General features: G+C 37.1%; 1 protein-coding gene across 4 annotated transcripts in view; it reads left to right on the top strand.

The window, feature by feature from the left end:
- Positions 1-5,855: 5,855 nt before the first annotated feature.
- Positions 5,856-22,199, top strand: part of BST1 (bone marrow stromal cell antigen 1) — a 275,199-nt gene continuing 258,855 nt past the window's right edge. For 2 of the 4 annotated variants that reach the window (XM_053704123.1, XM_053704120.1), the window contains exons 1-2: positions 5,856-5,975; positions 19,182-19,375. In XM_053704123.1, coding sequence (XP_053560098.1) covers positions 19,203-19,375 — 173 coding nt within the window. In that variant the 5' untranslated portion in view covers positions 5,856-5,975; positions 19,182-19,202. Of the gene's footprint in view, positions 6,009-14,166; positions 14,198-19,181; positions 19,376-22,199 lie in introns of those variants that run through there. The other 2 variants (XM_053704121.1, XM_053704122.1) reach the window with 2 other exon arrangements.

Below are 22,199 nucleotides of genomic sequence, written 5' to 3'. Positions count from 1 at the left end.
GCTCCTTTGTTTCCACCACATACACCCAAGTAAATTAATAAGTAAGCAACAAGGTCTACGCGTTTCGGCAGCGTTACCTGCCTTTATCAAGATCAGCTGACTGACCATGACTTCAATCACAAGGACTTTCTGGTCAGAACAGCTAATGCCATATTTTAGCATTAATACTGATTATATCAAAAGGGGAAACCAGATATGGACTCCTTGCACACATGCCCTAGAGATATGCAACTGCACCTCACTGACGAGGCCTAAGAGAGGCCGAAACGTACGTCTTGGTTTTGTTGTTTGTCTTGTTCAGAGAAGAATTGCTTGGTATTTCGGTGCTGGACTGTCATTGGGCAGGATCAGACTGATATGCTACAGGATATTTTTCTCTGTGAAAAGGCATAGTGTGCAAAAAGAAAATGCACCCTGAGTGGCACTGGCCTTGTGGACAAGCACGGAAGTTTTTCTAGCTATTGTTCTTTCTCAGTGAGTGCGTGTCTCTATTTTCTTGATTTTATGTAAATTGCTCTTAGGTCTCCCTAACAGTAAAAGGGGGGCAGATATGGACTCCTTGTACACATGCCCTAGAGTTAACTGAAATCAAGGTTAGGGAATTAGTGATGGATTTTCACAGTGACAACATGACAGTTGTGACTGGTGATCTGTGCAAGATACCAGGTCTTTCTCCCCCCTGGTCCCATTAAATGTTGTCTATTCTACTGTATCCTCAAGTCTTTCTCTATTTTTGTCCATAATATATACAGAGATTGTTTAGAAAAGAGAGTAGTTTGTGCTAATTTGGCTGCCTGGAAATAATCCAATAGATTCGGTACACCTACTCCTCCTAGTTGTCTATGTTGGGCCATTATGTGTGATGCAATCCTCACTTTTCTATCTCCTCTCAGGAAGGAAATAAGATCAGACTGCGATTTTTGAATATCTAAAGCTGGGACTTTGATTGGTATAAACAGGTATAAAATTCTAGGCAATATATTTATCTGCATGGCCAACAGGCGACCATATCATGAAAATGTCTCTTTTTCCAGACTGTCAGATTCCTCCTAATGTTTTTATATAGTGGGATATAGTTCAAGTCATAAAGTTTTGTGTAAGAGTCAGAAAGCTTAACTCACAGATAGGTTATATATGATTCCTAGCCCAAGTTATGTTGAAATTAATTTCCCCCAACCTTTTGGTGTGAACAGTTAGACAGGGAAAGAGCCTCACTTATCTAGGTTAACCTTGTATCCTGAAATTTCTGTAGTCACGTTGATTGGAGTAGCCAAATGTAGTCCACATTTAGTCCAGAATTAAACAGGTTGAAGTGCATTATCATTTTCATTTCAAAGGTTTTTCTTTCCATGGTGTTTTTGAAGTTGCCTCTGAGAATTTTGATTTTGAGGTTTTGGATGGAGTGGTCAGGTTGGGTGAAATGGTGACCAACAGGGGTGCAGTATTTTGTTTCACAGTGGTTTTTGATTGAGTGTCTGTGTAAGTTCATCCGAAGGTGCAGTTTTTGGCTTGTTTCTCCAATATAGCATCACACTTCACATGCAGTGCAATGTATCATGTATACCACATTTGCAGATATACATGAATATGCCCCTTTAATGTTATAAGATTTATTATTGTGATTTGCTGTGCTGCTTTCACAAACGTGTTGACACAGTTTGCAGAGAGCTTTATAGCACCACTTGGTTCCATTCTGAGTGTTCTTTTTCTCAAGGGGTAGCTTCCTATGTACTAGTTTCTGCTTTAGGTTAGGTGGTTGTCTGGTTGTCTGTATTGGAGAAACAAGCCAAAAACTGCACCTTCGGATGAACTTACACAGACACTCAATCAAAAACCACTGTGAAACAAAATACTGCACCCCTGTTGGTCAGCATTTCACCCAACTTGACCACTCCATCCAAAACCTCAAAATCAAAATTCTCAGAGGCAACTTCAAAAACACCATGGAAAGAAAAACCTTTGAAATGAAAATGATAATGCACTTCAACCTGTTTAATTGTGGACTAAATGTGGACTCTGGATTCTTAACACATTATCAAAAATTTTTGTAACGTACTTTCATTTAGTCAATTACATTGTATATTAAACATTCTTTATACATAGGTACACAGGTAAGCCTATGTCCACACTTTTGTCTTTTTTTAACTTTTGTATTCCCCCTGTATATACAATTTCACATCTTTATAGATATTGATTCAATGTTGATATATAACTTTATGTCAGTATATGCTCCATGTAAAGCTATATATTTCCCCTGTCTGTTCTCCTACACTGGAGACTGTCTGCCTGTTACCTAAGCCCTCCTCATGATTTTTACGACACCTCCTCCTCTCCCTGCACTTTTTGTCTTCTTAGCTATTCTGTGTTTTAAGATACAATCTGTAAATTCCATTGAATTGGTCAGTATTGCTTCAGACTTGATAAAGGAAGGAACTCTTCCAAAAGCTTGTCAACTTATAAATGTATAGTTAGTCCAATAAAAAAAGTATCATTGCTCAATGCAATACTCTTGTTAATTTGATATCTGAAATTTCTGCAAAGTCCTGTAGAGTTTTATAAAGATAGGTCAGGGATTCCAGTGGATGTCCGCAAATAATGAGAGTTTTAACCCCCTTTAATTTCCCTAGATTCTCTAATACAGGAAGCCAACGGTTCAATACATAGGGCAAACAGGAGTGGAGACAGAGGGCCCCCCCCCCATTGAGTATGTTTATGGATCTGGATTGGTAGCCTACTGCATTTATCGTAGCCGTTGGGTTGGAATTTATGCTCCTTATTGCCTACATAAACGGTCTTCTAAATCCTATTCCTGTCAAGACCGTCATCATATATGTCCAGTTCATCCTATCGAACACCTTCTCCACATCCAATGAAAGAAGCAGTGAAGGCATCTTCGTCTCTGAGATAATCCGTCAGTGTTACGGTTCTTCTAATGTTGTCTGGGGCTTCTCTGTCTATTATGAATCCTACTTGATCTGGGTGTACCAATTGTGGGAGAATTTTCTTAAGTCTGTCGGTTAAAATTGTTGTGAGAATTTTGATATCTTGGTTATCAGGGAAATGGGTCTATAGTTTTGGCACATTGTTGGATTCTTCCCTGATTTGGGTATAACTACTATTTTAGCTCGTAAAATGTCTGAAGAGATATCCGCCCCTGGCATTATGTTGTTACAAAATTTCTCAAGATGTGGGACAAGGTTTTTTTTTAAATAATTTGTCAAACTCACCAGGCAGGCCATCTGGCCCTGCCACCTTCCCTGTTTTAAGCTCTTTAAGGACTTTGAGTATCTCATCTCTCATTATGTCTGCATTTAGATTATCTCTGTCTATAGGAATAATAACGTTTAGGTTGGCTCGTTTTAGAAATTGGGCTAATATCTTAGTGTGAGCAGACTTTTTGTCCGTCATACAATGTTTCATAATATTTTGCAAATACTTCTGAAATTTCTTGTGGGTTCGATGTCTGTGTCACGTCTAGTTTCTGTAAGGTTGGTATAGAATGTGTTTTAGTTCTCTACCTAAGTTTATTGGCCAGATATCTGTCAGGTTTATAAGAATAGAGAAAATAGTTCGCTTTCAATCTGTGTGTAGCTCTTATTGCTGAGTCATTAAGAATTTTTGCTAAAATATTTCTCTTAGTCTGGAGTGATTTAAATATGGCATTAGAGGATGTTTGTTTGCGTTGTTTTTCCAGGATATGTATTTTTGTCTGAAGTTTATCAATAAGGTTATAAGATTGTTTAATGAGTTTCTATTTTTCTTTTATTAGTAAACCTCTGAGTGTGTATGGATCATATGTCCATGAGCGCTGTCTAAGCGGGTTTATTATCCTTGTCATGTTTAGTTGGACTATGGAATGATCGGACCACACACAAGGATGTATCTTTGAGTGGACTATGATTGGTATTAAGATCTGACTAACCAATATGTAGTCAAGTCTTGAATACGACTCGTGAGCGTGTGAATAAAAAGTATGATCTGTTGTGTGTCCATATAGTGCCTCCCAGGTATCTATTATGTTATGGGCTGTCAACAAGTCACGTATGGATTTAATAATTGAGTTCTGTCTGTGTTTGTTGGTAAGTTTGGTCCCCGTCTTATTAGAGTGAGGTGATAACGAGATATTAAAGTCTCCTGCCAAGACTATTTGGGACTGTGACCATTAAGTTAGGAAGTGCGAAATTTGATGAAAGAATGTGATTTGATTCTCATTTGGGGCATACACATTACATAAGGTGATCCGCGTGTCCTGTAACCTACCTCTAACTATCAGAAATCTACCTTCTGGATCCTTTATTTCTTCCTCTGGGTCAAATTTTAGAGAACAGTGAATAATAGTAGAAATGCCTCTCTTCTTCTTATCTGTGGTGGAGTGGTAATGGATGGGGAAGTGTCTATACCATAGCTTGGGGATATAGTCACGTGTAAAATGAGTCTCTTGAAGGAAAATAATCTTAGCTTTTGTCTGGAGACTTCTACCTGGTGGTATCCATCAGCAGATTGTGACACTTTTGGGTCGTTTGCAAATACTTTTATGCCCCTTTGTTGTTAGGATTGCACGGAGCGGTTCAACTACACAGCCATATCCATCTCCGTTCAGGCTCCGTCTGACCATTCCTTATTAAAGGGACAGTCCACATCAGAATTGTTATTGTTTAAAAAGATAGATAATCCCTTTATTACCCATTCCCCAGTTTTGCATAACCAACACAGTTACAATAATATAATGTTTACCTCTGTGATTACCTTGTACCTAAGCCTCTGCACACTGCCCCCTTATTTCAGTTCTTTTGACAGACTTGCATTTTCGCCAATCAGTGCTGACTCCTAGGTAACTCCACATGCGTGCGCACACTGTTATCTATATGGCACACATGAACTAAAGCCCTCTAGTTGTGAAAAACTGTCAAAATACATTCAAATATGGGCTAAGAAATTAACATATGAGCCTAACTAGGTTCAGCTTTCAACTAAGAATACCAAGAAAAAAAGAAAAATTGATGATAAAAGTAAATTGAAAAGTTACATGCCCTATCTGAATCATGAAAGTTTATTTTTGACTATACGGTCCCTTTAATTATTTCTGTAATAGCTTCAGAAACCAAAAAAACTTCTTGAAATAAAAAAACTTCTTGAGACTTAGCAGAAGATTTGAAATTGAAGTCTAATTATTGAGGTTTAGAACCATGTCCACCTAGGGGCATATTTATCAAAATGCGAGCGGACATGATACGACGTAGCATATCATGTCCGCTGCACACCGATAAATGCCGAGAGCATACGCTGTCGGCATTTATCATTGCACCAGCAGTTCTTGTGAACTGTTGGTGCAATGCCGCCCCCTGCAGATTTGGGTGTCAATCATATATTGCATTCTATCGGGTTGATTTCTGTCCACCTCCTCAGAGCAGACGGACAAGTTATGGAGCAGCGGTCTTTAGAGCACCTCAATTTTTCACCTTCCTCCTGGGAGGCAAAGATATGGCTAGTATACCAGCGAGGTGAGAAAGATTAAGTGCTTTTGTAGTTTTTAGAATCTTTGTCCCCTCCAAATCTCATCTTTACACAGAGGTCTTTGTGCAGCAATGCTGTTTTTTGTATTGTCCCCTACAAATCTCATCTTTACACAGAGGTCTTTGTGCAGCAATGCTGTTTTTTGTATTGTTTTGCACACTCACACCTTTGTTTTTTAGTTCCCAGCAAAGGTATTAGCTTAATGTTTGCATAATGCTACCAACCTGGCTCATGTATCTATTGTCAGCAACTTGTTGACAGACTAAAAAGTTTTTCTCGCTATGTTGTGCCAGTTTTCTCAAGCACCTCCCTCTTTGGATCAAAATATATGTAATGTCTTCCTCTATTTCAAATGATCAGTTTTCCACATGAAGGGAACTTGGAGATTAGAGATAAAATTAAAAGCAGAAATTCGACACCAAGAAAGAAGAAGAGTAGCACACACAGCCAGGAAGTAAACGGTGAGCTCAGAAGCTAACAAAGCCACAAATAGTGTAGGTAAAATGTACAAGGGCTATTTTATAAGACAACCAATAATATGCTATCACATATCTTGTATGATTTATATATTATGGATGCATGTTATTAAATTGACACTACAAAACTAGAAATATGAGTTTAAAGGAACAGTAGACTGAAAAATTAAACTTTCAATATTCAGATAGAGTATGCAATTCTAAACAACATTCTAGTTTACTTCTATTAAGTATTTTGCTTTGTTCTCTTAGCATCCTTTGTTGAAAAGCATACCTAGGTAGGCTCAGCAGCAATAATGCACTACTGGAAACTAGCTGCTGGTTGGTTGCTGCACACATACATCTTTTGTCATTGGTTTACTTAATGTATTCCGCAAGCTCTTAGTAATGCATTGCTGCTCCTTTAACAAAGGATACCAACATAATTAATCACATTTGATAATAGAAGTAAATTGCAAAGTTGTATAAAATTGTATCAATATAAAAATGGTTTTGTTAAAGTAGCCAAAATAATCAGATACTGAATCTCTAGGATAAAATGTATGCAATTGTATCAAAACCTATTGGGACATGAACCTCCCTCCCCAATAGAGCATATCATTTAAAACAACTTTCCAATTGACTTCTATAATCTAATTTTATTAGCTCTTTTGGTATCCTTTGTCGAAAAGTATACCTAGGTTGGCTCAAGAGCTAGCTGCTGATTGGTGACTGCACATATATGTCTCGTCATGGGCTTACAGGTGTGTTCTGCTGGCTCCCATTAGTGCATTGCTGCTCCATCAACAAATGATACCAAGATACCAAGTTGTTTAAACATGTATGTTTGGTTTTCATGTACCTTTAATATTTCAATATGTCAAAACAGAACAAGCAAATTAACCAAATAGACATATATACAAGATGGAATAAAAGAGAGAAAGAGAGCAAAATGTAACCCGGCTATATTCTGCACAGCGATTGGTAGATATGTGCATAGGCAAAATTTTCAATTTGGCCGAATCTTTTATTCCAAATATTCCAATTACTTTGTATTTTGAATACCCGTCGTCTATGCTGTTCGGTATTTGTCTCGTTTTAAACAAAACAAATACCGGTCATTTGTGGAACATTTGCATTCATTTTTGTAAAAAAAGTTCACCTGTAGTGACTGGAGAGCTGTGCTATCCCACTCCTCTTCTTCACAGAGCCCCTGCCGTGCTGCCCTTATGATTGAAATTGCTACAAAGTATCGAAGGGATCCACCTCTATGTCGAGTGAGCCTGTCTAAATATTCCAAGCTCCCGACATAGCAGCATCGCAGAGAGGTATTAACTATACATGCCATTGGTCAGCGATGCTGGCTATAGACAACACCCAGCATCGAAGACCATATTGGCAATGGATAGTAAAGGGATCCCTTGAAAAGAACTGCAGTGTGCCTAACCACTAATCCTAATACCCCTAAACCGAAGTACCCCATGATCGCAAACTAACGCTACACTAATAAACATCTAAACCTATCCTATTAAACTCTTAATCTATTAACCCCTATGCCACCACATACCTAACGCAAGTAACTAACTATTATCCCCTGTGCTGCCACATACCCACTACAAGTAACTAACTATCTATTAACCCCTATGCCACGATTTACCCACCACAAGTATCTACTTATTAAGCCCTATGCCACCACATACCCACAGCAAGTAACTTACTATAATCCCCTATGCTGCCACATACCCACCGCAAGTATCTATTAACCCCTATGCCACCACATACCCACCACAAGTATCTATTAACCCCTATGTGCCACATACCCACTGCAAGTAACTATTAACCCCTATGTGCCACATACCCACTGCAAGTATCTATATATTAACCCCTATGCTGCCATATACTCACCCCAAGTATCTATTAGCCCCTTTGCCACCATATACCCACCCCAAGTATCAATTAACCCCTCTGCCACCATTTACCCACAGCAAGTTTCAATTAACCCCTATGCAACAACATACCCACCACAAGTAACTATTATCCCCTATGCTGCCACATACCCACTGTAAGTAAATATTAACCCCTATACCCACCACTAGTATCTATCTATTAACCCCTATGCCTCCATATACCCACCCCAAGTATCTATTAACCCCTATGCTGCCACATATCTACCACAAGTATCTATGTATTAGCCCTTATGCCACCACATACCCCAAACGCAAACTAACCTAACACCTTGAGGTGCGGCTTGAGACGCCAAGGTCTGAGCACACGTAAGAGGTCTCTATTGAGGGATTAAACAGTATAAAAGAGTGTACCATGAGAAGTCGTCCGATAGGTAAGTTGCATATTTGCACTATTATGATGTTACAGATATGTCTGGCATACAATATATGATCACAGAGAGGTCATGTCCTGTTTAATTAATCTGTTTTACTCTGTGGAGCTCCGGCATTGAGAATTGTTCTAACCCCCCTATGCTATTTATGGCAAATAAACTGGTGCCAACCTTGCCACTTTATATATTTTACCTTTTCTAAATAAGTAACTGGTATTTAAAAAGGGTTAAAATCCTTTGGATCACTCATTTCTGTGTGGATATATAAAGGGCATGAACCCCTTCATAGGGCAGACATGTTATCAGCCTGGCCCAACGCTCTTTATGGCAAACAAACTGGTGCCAACCTTGTCAAGTCACATATTTTACCTTTTCTAAATAAGTTACTGCTATTTTAAAAGGGTTTCTTTGCCATATAATTCTTCGGGACAGTCTGAAAACACATGGATTTTATAAAGGGGCTCATGCCTTATATAACCACATAGAAATCAGTGGCCCAAAGGATTTTAACCGTTTTAAAATACTTTTTACTTTCTTAGAAAAGGTAAAATATATAAAGTGGCAAGATTGGCATCAGTTTATTTGCCATAAATAGCGTTGGGCCAGGCTGAGAACATGTCTGTCCTATGATGGGGCTCACGTTCTGTATATATCCACACAGAAATGAGTGGCCCAAAGTATTTTTACCCTTTCACAATACCAGTTACTTATTCAGAAAAGGTAAAATATATGAGGGGACAAGGTTAGCACCAGTTGAGCCAGGCTGAGAACATGTCTATCTTATGAAGGGATTCATGTCCTGTATATATCAATGCAGAAATGAGTTGGCCAAAGGATTTTAAAGGGACATTGTAGTAAAAAATAAAACTTATTAAAAATCGTTTAACCGTGTTGAAACAAAAAAACTTTTAAATGTACTATTTTTAAATATGTACCTTTTTGCTGCAATGTAAATTTTTATTTTTATTGGTTTTCAAACCCACTCCGTGGGTACTGTTGCCGGTCGTCCAATCTGGGCTGACAACCCAGGTTGGAATGTGGTGGCACTTTGTCGCAATGCGCATGCGCAAGCTCTATTGACGTCATTGAAGTTGTCACTCGCTGGATGTCTCTGCTGAGTGTTGGAGACCCGATCGATTGATCACAGATCAGAAGAGTGAGCTGCGCTGACAAGGTAAGTTGTGTCCGCTCAGAGAAGTTCCCTTGTATTAACAAGCAATTTTAAGAGTATGGCAATAAGATATTCTTAAGTTATTAACATAAATTATATTCAAATAAATAATATTTGTATCATGTTGGCTCTCTAATTTTTAGTATATTAACAGTAAATAATTGTTTTAAAATCAACTTAGTATTTTCATTTTTTATTCTTTATCTTCAGCTTATTATTTTACATTAGGTAATATAAGATATTAAAAAAAAAATCTAATTTTATACATAAACATACATTTAGTAAATTATTATGAAACAAGATAATTTAATAAACAATCAGCCAGCACTACTCAGGTGATGAACCAAAAATGGGCCTTTACCAAGGCTTACAATACTGCTTTTTCTAATAAAGGTATCATAAGCAGAAAATGTAAGCTTGGATAAATGGCCATTTATCTTCAGCACCTGAGTAGAGCCTGCAGATTGGTGGATACATTTAGCAAACAATTACCTGGCATTAATCTGGTTCAGAACTAAAAATTAGCATTTTCCTAATCTTACATTCCTGTAAATACACAAAAGAAGGAATGTAAGCTAAGGAAATGGGCCATTTTTGGTTCAGCACCTGAGTAGAGCTTACAGATTGATGGATACATTTAGCAAAAAATTACCTGGCATCAATCTGGTTCAGAACTAAAAATGGGCATTTTCCTAAGCATACATTCCTGTTAAAAAAAAAAAGTAGAAGGAATGTAAGCTTAGAAAAAGGGACATTTTTGGTTCAGCACCTGAGTAGAGTCTGCATATTAATGGATACATTTAGCAAACAATTACCTGGCATTAATCTGGTTCAGAACTAAAAATGGGCCCTTTCCTAAGCATACAGTCCTTTTAAAAAAAGAAGCAATGTACGATTAGAAAAAGGTTCATAACTAAAAATTTGCATTTTCCTAAGCGTACATTCCTGTTAAAAAACCAAAGAAGCAATGTAAGCTTAGGAAAGGGGCCATTTTTGGTTCAGCACCTGAGTAGAGCCTGCATATTAATGGATAGATTTAGCAAACAGTTACCTGGCACTAATCTTGTTCAGAACTAAAAATAAACATTTTCCTAAGCTTACATTCCTGTAAAAAAAGGATTGTATGAAGGGGCTCAGGCCCTGTATATATCACACAGAAATCAGTGGCCCAAAGAATTTTAACTATTTTAATATACCAGTTACTTATTCAAAAAAGCTAAAATATATGAAGTGGCAAAGATTGCACCAGATTGTTTGCCTTAAAAAGTATTGGGTCAGACTGAAAATATGTCTATTCTATGAAGGGGCTCACGCCCTATATAAGTTATATAACCACACTGAATTGAGTGACCCAAAGGATTTAACCCTTTTTAAATACAAGTTATTATTTAGAAAAGGTAAAATATATGAGGTGACAAGGTTGGCACCAGATTAAAGCGGTGGGCCAGGCTGAGAACATGTCTATCCTATAAAGGGGCTCTTGCCCTGTATATATCCACACAGAAATGAGTGACCCAAAGGATTTTAACCCTTTTTAAATACCAGTTATTTATTTAGAAAAGGTAAAATATATAAAGTGGCATGGTTGGCACCAGTTTATTTGCCATAAATAGCATTGGGCCAGGCTGAGAACATGTCTCTCCTATGATAGGGCTCAGGATTTGTATATATCCACAGAGAAATGAGAGACCCAAATGATTTTAACCCTTTCAAATGACCAGTTACTTATTCAGAAAAGGTAAAATATATGAAGTGGCAAAGATGGCACCAGATCAAAAAGAATTGGGTCAGGCTGAAAATATGTCTATTCTATGAAGGGGCTTACGCCCTATATAACCACACAGAAATGAGTGACCCAAAGGATTTTAACCCTTTTTAAATACTAATTACTTATTTAGAGAAGGTAAAATATATGAAGTGGCAAGGTTGGCACCAGATTAAAGCGTTGGGCCAGGTTAAGAACATGTCTATCCTATGATAGGGCTCAGGCCTTGTATGTATCCACACAGAAATTAGTGACCTTTTAAAATATCAGTTACTTATTCAAAACATAATCAAAATTGTGCCATGTTTGCCATCTGTTTAATGCAATATAAGATGATTTTTTTTATAAAATGTAAGTTTAGGTTTTTAGAAAGTATATTATTGTACAGGTGACCCTCGTTTTACAACGGTTCAATTTACACCGTTTCAGAATAACAACCTTTTTTCCAGTCATGTGACTGCTATTGAAAAGCATTGAGAAGCAGTGCATTTATTAAAATAGCCAGTAGGCGGAGCTGTCCGCTTGTGTTGCAGCAAAGCCAAGCAAGCTGAAATTAATCAGTTTAACCAGACTTGAGCTATCGAGCAGATTTCAAAGGAACAAGATCTTCCTGTCTATAAATCAGTCCAGATTGGAATGCATAGAAAGAACTGTCTGCAGAAAAATGCAAGTGAAGTCTGTGTTGTGTGATTATTTTATTAAGTTTATAATGCTGTTTAGCAAATGTTTTTGTTCATTTAACTTAGTTTAATTATATATTCTGTGTTGTGTGATTATTTTATTAGGCTTATAATGCTGTTTAGCAAATGTTTTTGTTCATTTAACTTAGTTTAATTATATATTCTGTGTTGTGTGATTATTTTATTAGGTTTATAATGCTGTTTAGCATTTAAAAGCTTTAAAAATAATGTATTCGGTATTACTTATGACAATTTTGAGAGGGCCCTAGAACATCTCCCCTACTTCCCATTGACTTACATTATAAACTGGGTTTCAATTTACAACGGTTTCGATTTACAACCATTCCTTCTGGAACCTAACCCCGGCGTAAACTGAGGGCTACCTGTATTTAAAATAACAATAACTGTAGATATTTTGTTTATAAATCTTTATTTTGCAAAGACAACTTCAGCCTTGTACATTTTGCAGCTTTCTTGTGTTCACTCACAATGGTGGTCACCTTATAAATGACAATCAGCATAAACCACTGTGAGTGAACATTAAGAACAAGAAAGCTGCAAAATGTTTAGTTTTCAGAATGATTGTCTATTGTTTGTTACATTAAAGTTGATAAAAAAAACAACCATTGAGTGGAGGTCACATGTTTCCTGTCTAGAGTGGAGCTCCAGTCTGCAGCCAGACCCTTCTCTATTGTAAAGGCAAATCCATGCACTTTCGTTAAACTATAAGCAAAATTTTCATAAAAACACATAGATAGGGCAAAACAGTATGCGGGTAGAGTGATGCCACTACTGATTGCAGGGCCTAGATTAGCTCCTTAGAAGTAGGCTAACCATCATTTTTAGAGGTGAAACTGGGACCACCTGGCGTGGTGTGGTCAGGGATTTGGTCAACGTGTGTGTGGTCAAGGGGGCGTGGTGATTGCCGTCCGGAACTAATTTTACAGTGAGAGATAATTACATCCCAACTTGTTAAACATGCCTTTGATATGTTCCAAGAAATAAACACAATGCATGTGCAAATGGGCAAACCCTTACAGATACACAGGTCAAACAAACCAATCCCTTCAAGACATGAAAATGAGAACAGGGAGGCAAACTAAAATAATGTGAATTAACGAGCTGCAGCACAAATACCCACAAGGGTAACAGACAGCATATCATTTTTCACTTTATGAGTAAAGTGGACGTTTATTTCACACGTAGGTACGTTAGAGTGTAGAACTTCAAAACTTTGAGAAACACTGCACAAGTTACTGAATTAGAGTGATAACTGTCGTCTGTATTTTATTTACCGCCCCACCCTTCTTACTAAAAATAGTAACGCATTTACAGATGCGCGTGTACAATTAAAGGAGCTACACAATAGGGGGCAGTTTGATGTGCCATAGGGAGCATGGGTAGTTAAACGCGGCAAAAGCACACTATTCTGACAGCTGCATGGACAAGACGGGTGGGCAAGCGTAGACACCACAGTTACATTGCTTGTAACATTTGAAACCTCAGCAAGGTATCCTTACCAGCAAGTTTTGCAGCACAGCCGCATCAGAGGCAGACAAGAGACAGCATGGACACACACAGCCCGATGAAATGACGTCAGTCACATCACTGTCACGGACTGGCGCAGATTGCACACAGAATTTTTAAAAAGGCTTTTGCAATGCCTGTATTTTACTCATTCCGGCACCTGCTGGGTGGCAACCCTACAACTGGGACAAAATGAACAATCGGGTGGGACACTGGGACAGCGCCTCCAAACAGGGACAATCCCAGTCAAACTGGGACTTCTGGTAAGCCTACTTAGAGGTGAGGGCCTGGTCTCAAGTGAGACCGCTAAGATCCCTGTAGTTAGTCCCCTGATTGGAGGCTACACACATTTGTTTCCTGTCATTGGCTCACAGGACAAGCTCAGCTAGTTCCCAGTAGTGTATTGATGCTCTGGAGCTGACTTTAACTATGTATTTAATCCCTTTGCAGGGGTTAAACAGATAGTTATGTTCAAGGAACAGTTCAATATTACAATTCTTTAACATATGAAAGCATTTTATGTGTGTACATTTATGTACCTTTAAGCATACACAATAATAAAATTATATTAAGACTGTCCACTTAATGAGCGTACAGAAGCTTCTCCAATCTCTTTGATTATTTGCTGATCAAAGGGCAATGATAGGAAGCAAAAAGCATGTTTCTAAAGCAATGGATTACATAATAAAGTAAATATTAACTACTGGAGGTAGTAGCTGAAGGTCCAAGAAAAGACGTCTAAGAACTGTAAGTATAATGTCTTTAATTAAATTAATGGAATAGATTTCCTCAGATGTTCCTGACCAGTCCAGATGTGTGTACATTTTTTTCTATATAAGTATATTTTAATTAGGTAAACCTCTTAAATTGTGAATAAGGAAGATCTGATTTTCATATATTTGGCTTTGGATTAACATGTAAAAAACTCCAAAACAAAAAAACAATACATTTTTTTTTCTCAAGATTTTCAGTGGGTTTTTTTTGTTTTGTTTTTTGTTCGGGGATTTTCCCACACTGATGTAAAAGCAAAATATATACAAAAGTAAACATGGAGGTTAACTGACTGAGATTTAATGAAAATGGTTCCTGAAACGAATACCTTGCTAAAAAAAACCCAACTAAACACAACATTCTATCCAGCAAGACTACTTTAATAAAACAAAGATGCAAATATTTTACAATTACAAACATTTGCTTAACCCCTTTAGAAATCATGATTCTGAAGTAATTTGTCTGCTAGTAGTTTAGGTTTTCTGTGTAAGATATCAATGTATTGGGGTATTTTGAGTGACATGCAACCCTATTTTTTTGTTCATAGTTTAAACAGAGTAAAACTTTCTTTTATTTAAAAAAATCTTTCTAATTTACTTCTATTATCAGATGTACTTTGCTCTATTAATATCTTCTGTTGAAAAGCAGGTTAGTAGGTTTAGGAGCATGCATGTTCTAAGAGCAGTAGATGTTAACAGTGTTAGCAAAAATGTTTTTAAAGGGACAGTAAAGTAAAAAATAAATGTTTAATAATTCAGATAGTGCATGCAATTTAAAACAACTTTCCAATTGATTTCTGTTATCAAATTTGCTTCGTTCCGATGATATACTGTGTTAAAGAGATACCAAGGTAGGCTTCTGGTTTATACTACGTGGCAGGAAATAGTGCTGCCATCTAGTGCTTTTTAAAAAAAATGGATAACATTGTTGTAAACCTGCTGCTATATACTGCTCCAGATATGGGCTGGCACCTAAGCAAACACTCCTGCTTTTCAACAAAAGATTCCAAGAGAACACAGAACAACTTATAATAGAAGTAAATTGAGAGTTATTTAAAATCACATGCTTTATGTGAATCACAAAAGAAAATGTTGGGCTTCATGTCCCTTTAAAGCGTAATCCTAAATGAGCTCATGAGCGTGCATGTGTATGTAGTCATCTGGCAACAGTGTTTAAAAGAATGCAAAAGTAATGTTATACATAGTTTCAAACTCAGCTGCTATAGTGTCTATAGCATTCTATGTCAGCTGTGTTTGTAACGATGTACAGCTGCTGCAAACACTGCTGCCAGATGGCTAAAGACATGTGCACGCTCCGGAGCTCACCTATGATTACTCTTTAACAAAGTATACTAAGAGAACTAAGAAAAAATGATAATAGAAGTAAATTGGAACGTTTTTTAAAATGTCATACTCTACCCAATTAATTTAATTTTGACTTTACTGTTCTTTTTTTAAAGGACCATTGAATACAGTAGATTTGCATAATCAACATTGGCATAAAAAAGCAATAACATTTACTCAGAATTTTAAATAACCAGTAGATTTTTTTCTGACAAATGTCAAAACTTACTTTAATTTGCCAGCCCCCTTTATCATATGACAGATATTAGCCAATCACAGACTTATATACATTGTAAATTCTTGCACATGCTCATTAGGAACTGGTGCTTCCGAAATAGTGCATATAAAAACACTGAACACAATTTAAAGGGACAGTCAACACCAGAATTTTTGTTGTTTAAAAAGATAGATAATCCCTTTATTACCCATTCCCCAGTTTTGCATAATCAACACAGTTTTAATAATAATAAATTTTACCTCTGTAATTACCTTGTATCTAAGCCTCTGAAAACTGCCCCCTTATTTCAGTTCTTTTTACAGACTTGCATTTTAGCCAATCAGTGCTCACTCCTAGGAGATTCACGTGGGTAAGCTCAATGTTATTTATATGAAACACATGAACTAACGCCCTCTAGAAGTGAAAAACTGTCAAAATGCTTTAAGATTAGAGGCGGTCTTAAGAAATTAGCATATGAACCTCCTAGGTTTAGCTTTCAACTAAGAATACCAGGATAAAAAAGCAAAATTGGTGATAAAAGTAAATTGGAAAGTTGTTTAAAATTGCATGCCCTATTTAAATCATGAAAGTTTTTTTTTTTTTACTTGACTGTCCCTTTAATGATGGAAATAATTTGGAAGGTCTCTTAAAAGGACATGAGACCCAGATTTTTTCTTCCGGGATTCAGACAGATCATACAATTTTAAACAACTTTCCAATTTACTTCAATGATCAAATTTGCTTTGTTTTCTTGCTTGGCATTCTTTGTTGAAAGAGCAGTAATTCACTACTGGGAGCTAGCTGAACACATTGGTAATCCGATGACAAGAGGCTTATATGTGCAGCCACCAATCAGCAGTTATCTCCCAGTAGTGCTTTGCTGCTCCTGAATACCTATGTATTATTTTCAATAGGAAAAGAACACAGCAAATTAGACAATAGAACTAAACTGGAAAGTTGTTTAAAATAACATGCTCTATCTGAATCATAAAAAAAAAAAAAATGAGTTTCATGTCCCTTTAACCCCTTAATGACCGCAGCACTTTTCCATTTTCTGTCCGTTTGGGACCAAGGCTATTTTTACATTTCTGCTGTGTTTGTGTTTAGCTGTAATTTTCCTCTTACTCATTTACTGTACCCACACATATTATATACCGTTTTTCTCGACATTAAATGGGCTTTCTAAAGGTACCATTATTTTCATCATATCTTATAATTTACTATAAAAAAAATTATAAAATATGAGGAAAAAATTGAAAAAAACACACTTTTTCTAACTTTGACCCCCAAAATCTGTTACACATCTACAACCACCAAAAAACACCCATGCTAAATAGTTTCTAAATTTTGTCCTGAGTTTAGAAATACCCAATGTTTACATGTTCTTAGCTTTTTTTGTAAGTTATAGGGCCATAAATACAAGTAGCACTTTGCTATTTCCAAACCATTATTTTTCAAAATTAGCGCTAGTTACATTAGAACACTAATATCTTTCAGGAATCTCTGAATATCCATTGACATGTATATATTTTTTTTTTAGTAGACATCCCAAAGTATTCATCTAGGCCCATTTTGGTATATTTCATGCCACCATTTCACCGCCAAATGCGATAAAATACAAAAAATTGTTCACTTTTTTACTAATTTTTTCACAAACTTTTGGTTTCTCACTGAAATTATTTACAAACAGCTTGTGCAATTATGGCTTAAATGGTTGTAAATGCTTCTCTGGGATACCCTTTGTTCATAAGTAGCAGACATATATGGCTTTGGCGTTGCTTTTTAGTAATTAGAAGGCTGCTAAATGCCACTGCGCACTACACGTGTATTATGCCCAGCAGTGAAGGGGTTAATTATGGAGCATGTAGGGAGCTTTTAGGGATACTTTTAGCTTTAGTGTAGTGTAGTAGACAACCCCAAGTATTGATCTAGGCCAATTTTGGTATATTTCATGCCACCATTTCACCTCCAAATGCGATCAAATTAAAAAAAAAGTTAAATTTTTCACAATTTTAGGTTTCTCACTGAAATCATTTACAAACAGCTTGTGCAATTATGGCACAAATGGTTGTAAATGCTTCTCTGGGATCCCCTTTGTTCAGAAATAGCAGACATATATGGCTTTGGCGTTGCTTTTTGGTAATTAGAAGGCCGCCAAATGCCGCTGCATTTCACACTTGTATTATGGCTAGCAGTGAAGGGGTTAATTATGTAGCTTGCAGGGTTAATTTTAGCTTTAGTGTAGAGCTCAGCCTCCCACCTGAAACATGAGACCCCCTGATCCCTCCCAAACAGCTCTCTTCCCTCCCCCACCCCACAATTGTCCCCGCCATCTTAAGTACTGGCAGAAACTCTGCCAGTACTAAAATAAAAGCTATACTTGGGCTTTTTTTTGTTTTTTTGGCATATTTACATATGCTGCTGTCTAGGATCCCCCCTTAGTCCCCAACCTCACTGATCCCCCACCAAACAGCTCTCTAACCCTCCCCCTCTGCCTTAATGGGCGCCATCTTGGGTACTGGCAGCTGTCTGCCAGTACCCAGTTTAGTAACAAATGTGCCTTTTTTGTTTTAAAAATACCCTTTTCTGTAGTGTAGCTTCCCCCCCCCAAGACCAACCCCCCACCCCTTCCAGATCCCTTAGCTGTTATTTATAACTTTGAAATCTTTTTTTTTTTAGCTTTTACCAGCTTTATTTTTCTGTAGTGTAGCGGTTCCCTCACGCTCCCGCCCCGTGCACGCACGCACGCGCCCGCCCGCCGCCCCCCCGTGCACGCGCGCGCTCCTGTGCGCGCTCCCGACGGTTCCGCCCCCGATCCCGCCCCCCTTCCCTCCACTCGGCACATCGATGGCCGCCCACCCACCTCCCAGACTTGCTCCCACCCACCAACGATACTGGCCACCGATGTCCGGTGCAGAGAGGGCCACAGAGTGGCTCTCTCTGCATCGGATGGCCAAGGGGGGTTATTGCAGGATGCCTCCATATCGAGGCATCACTGCAATAACCGGAAAGCAGCTGGAAGCGAGCAGGATCGCTTCCAGCTGCTTTCCAGACCAAGGACGTACGCCACACGTCCTCGGTCATTAACTGTATTTTTTTTGAGGACGTGTGGCGTACGTCCTTGGTCATTAAGGGGTTAAAGCTGCATGCTCTATCTTAATTATAAATCTTAATTATAAAAGTTACATTTTTACATTATTGCCCATTTAACTATTTATATAAATTCTTTATGTTTGCAACTGACAGTTTCATTTCATTTTGATTAATTTTATATTTAACATTATTAAAATTGCACTCATAAAATAGAATTCTAATTTGATTTTAATTGTGTACAGGTTGCTCAATTTAAATGTATGGTTTGAGCTATGTTTTTAACTATTTTTTTTTTTTTTTAAACCAGGAAACAAATTAATTTATTGCTATGGGTATTACCTATTTGATACTTGGAGGTTTTCTACTAAGCAACATACATTTGGTTAAATTGCAAACATCATCAATAAAACAGTGGAGGGGGAAAGGTACCACACCAAATCTGGATAGCATTGTCCTGGGCAGATGCTATGATTATACTGAAGTTGTGAATCCTTCTGTGGGGTAAGTAAATAAGCTGTACAGACTGTCATATAACTCTCAAAGTTCCCCTTTATTTTAGCAAAGTCTTGCCACACAGATAACACTTTTATCTGGATAGTAACATACATTTTATTTATAGATTTATATATATATATATATTTATTATTGTTTGTACATTCTTAAGGTACGAATTTTTTTTTATTTCAAGCCATATTACTAGTCAAGTGCTAACAGCTCTGCGTGTTTGCGCGTCCTGGGTTTAGCGCTCGTATAAAATGTGAATGTGTGAGCATATTCTCTGATTTACTGTTTCCCAAAACACATCAAAAATACATTACAGAATACAGTTACACTCAGAATAACACCATCTAATTAAAATTATTCAAAAAATTTGCACAACAAAGTTATAAGGGCTCAAAGATATGATGTCTCAGGTGTTAGAAAAAAAAAAGCAGGGCTTTAACATAGAGATACATACATATACAAGTCTATATATGTATGTATGTATATATATATATATATATATATATATATATACACAGTATATATATATGTGTACATATGTATTTATATGTGTGTGTGTGTACATATGTATTAATGTATTTATATATGTATTTACAGACATATATATACACATATACATACATATGTACACATATATAGACAAATATAATATATATATATATATATATATATATATATATATATATATATATATATATATATATATATATATAAGTGCATTGGAGCCCTTTTCAGTTAAGTAGAGGAAAACATGGAAAAGCATATTTATGCAATATTCATCTATACTATAATCGCGTTTGTAATTGTAATGTGTCCGTCAGTGTCGCCAGTTGCGCATGCATCCTCAAAGGAATGTTGGCTGCGCGAGGCAGCCAAAAGAATCCACCTGGATGCAGCAAAGTGGATTCCGAAAATGGCAGGGTGGTGAAAGAATCCACCAAAGGTGGATTCTTTCACCACCCTGCTATTTTTGGAATCCATCTGGATGCAGCGTAGGCAAACCCGAAGCCTTGAAAAAAAACATGCAACCGCCCGCACGAAGTAACGAGAAAACACGTAACTAACTGCCCGCAAGAAATAAATAAAAAAACATGTAACCACCAGCACAAACTATAACAAAAAAACCTAACCTCCCGCACAAAGTATTAACAAACACCGAAACCGCCAACCCCCACATCGCAAAATAATAAAGTAATTAACCCCTAATCCGCAAATAACATAATTAAAATATTAACCCCTTAACGCCAACCCCCTACATCGCAATAAACCTATTTAAACTATTAACCCCTAAAGCGACAAACCCCCACATCGCAATAAACCTAATTAACTTATTAACCCCTAAACCGACAAACCCTCACATCGCAATAAACCTAATTAACCTATTAACCCCTAAACCGACAACCCCCACATCGCAATAAACCTAATTAACCTATTAACCCCTAAACCGACAAACCCCCACATCGCAATAAAACTAATTAACTCCTAATTTGCCAACCCCCCACAATGCAAATATCTAATTTAATTACTAAGCCCCCTAATCTAACACCCCTAAATTAACCCTACTAAGTTACACTTAAATAAAACCTAACATTAAATTACAAAAAAAATAATCTAAAATTACAAAAATAAAAAAACTCTAAAATTACATAAACAAATAAACAAAATTATCAAAAATAAAAAAATTAAACCTAATCCCTATGAAAATAAAAAAGCCCCCCAAAATAAAAACACTGCTAAACTAAACTACCAATAGCCCTTAAAAGTGCTATAACCCCTAAACTGACAAACCCCCAAATCACAATAAAGCTAATTAACCTATTAACCCCTAAACCCACAACCCCCCACATTGCAATAACCTATTAACCCCTAAACCAACAAACCCCCTCATCCCAATAACCTAATTAACCTATTAACTCCTAAACTGCCAACCCCCCACAATGCAAATAACTCATTTAATTACGAAGCCCTCTAATCTAACACCCCCTAAATTAACCCCAATACTAAGTTACACCTAAATAAAACCTAACATTAAATTACAAAAAAATAATAATCTAAGATTACAAAAAATAAAAAAACTCTAAAATTACAGAAAAAAAATAAACAAAATTATCAAAAATTAAAAAAAAAATAAACCTAATCCCTATGAAAATAAAAAAGCCCCCCCCCCCAAATAAAAACACCCCCTAAACTAAACTACCAATAGCCCTTAAAAGGGCCGTTTGTAGGGCATTACCCTAAATTAAACAGCTCTTTTACATTTAAAAATGACTAAATCCTCCCTAACAGTAAAAAAACCCCACCCACCAAACCCCCCAAAATAAAAAAAGGGCATTGCCCTTAAAATGGCATTCAGCTCTTTTCCAGCCCATTAAATCTCTAATCTTAAAAATAACCCCCCCCCCCCAAATAGGTACTCACCGTTCCTGAAGTCCGGCAGTGAAGGTCTTCTTCCAGGCAGCTCCATCATCTTCTATCTTCATCCGGAGCGAATGCGGCACAGAGCCGAGGTGTGGAGCTGGCTTCCTCAATGTGTGGATCCTCATCGCACATTGAAGATTGAATGCAAGGTACCCCAGATTTATTGGGGTACATTGCATTCCTATTGGCTGAAATTTTGAAATCAGCCAATAGGATGAGAGCTACTGAAATCTTATTGACTGATTTGAACAGCCAGGCGGATTTCAAAATTTCAGCCAATAGGAATGCAAGGTACCCCAAATTGATTGCGGTACCTTGCATTCAATCTTCAGTGTGCGAAGGACATCGGATGAAGAGGGGCCTCCATGCCACAGAGGAACCCCGCAACTGCTGCCGAGGACCG

The sequence above is a fragment of the Bombina bombina genome, chromosome 2, assembly GCF_027579735.1.
Source record: "Bombina bombina isolate aBomBom1 chromosome 2, aBomBom1.pri, whole genome shotgun sequence".
NCBI lineage: Eukaryota > Metazoa > Chordata > Amphibia > Anura > Bombinatoridae > Bombina > Bombina bombina.
Note: the sequence above shows the minus strand (reverse complement) of the source record. Positions and strands in the feature narration are given on the sequence as shown.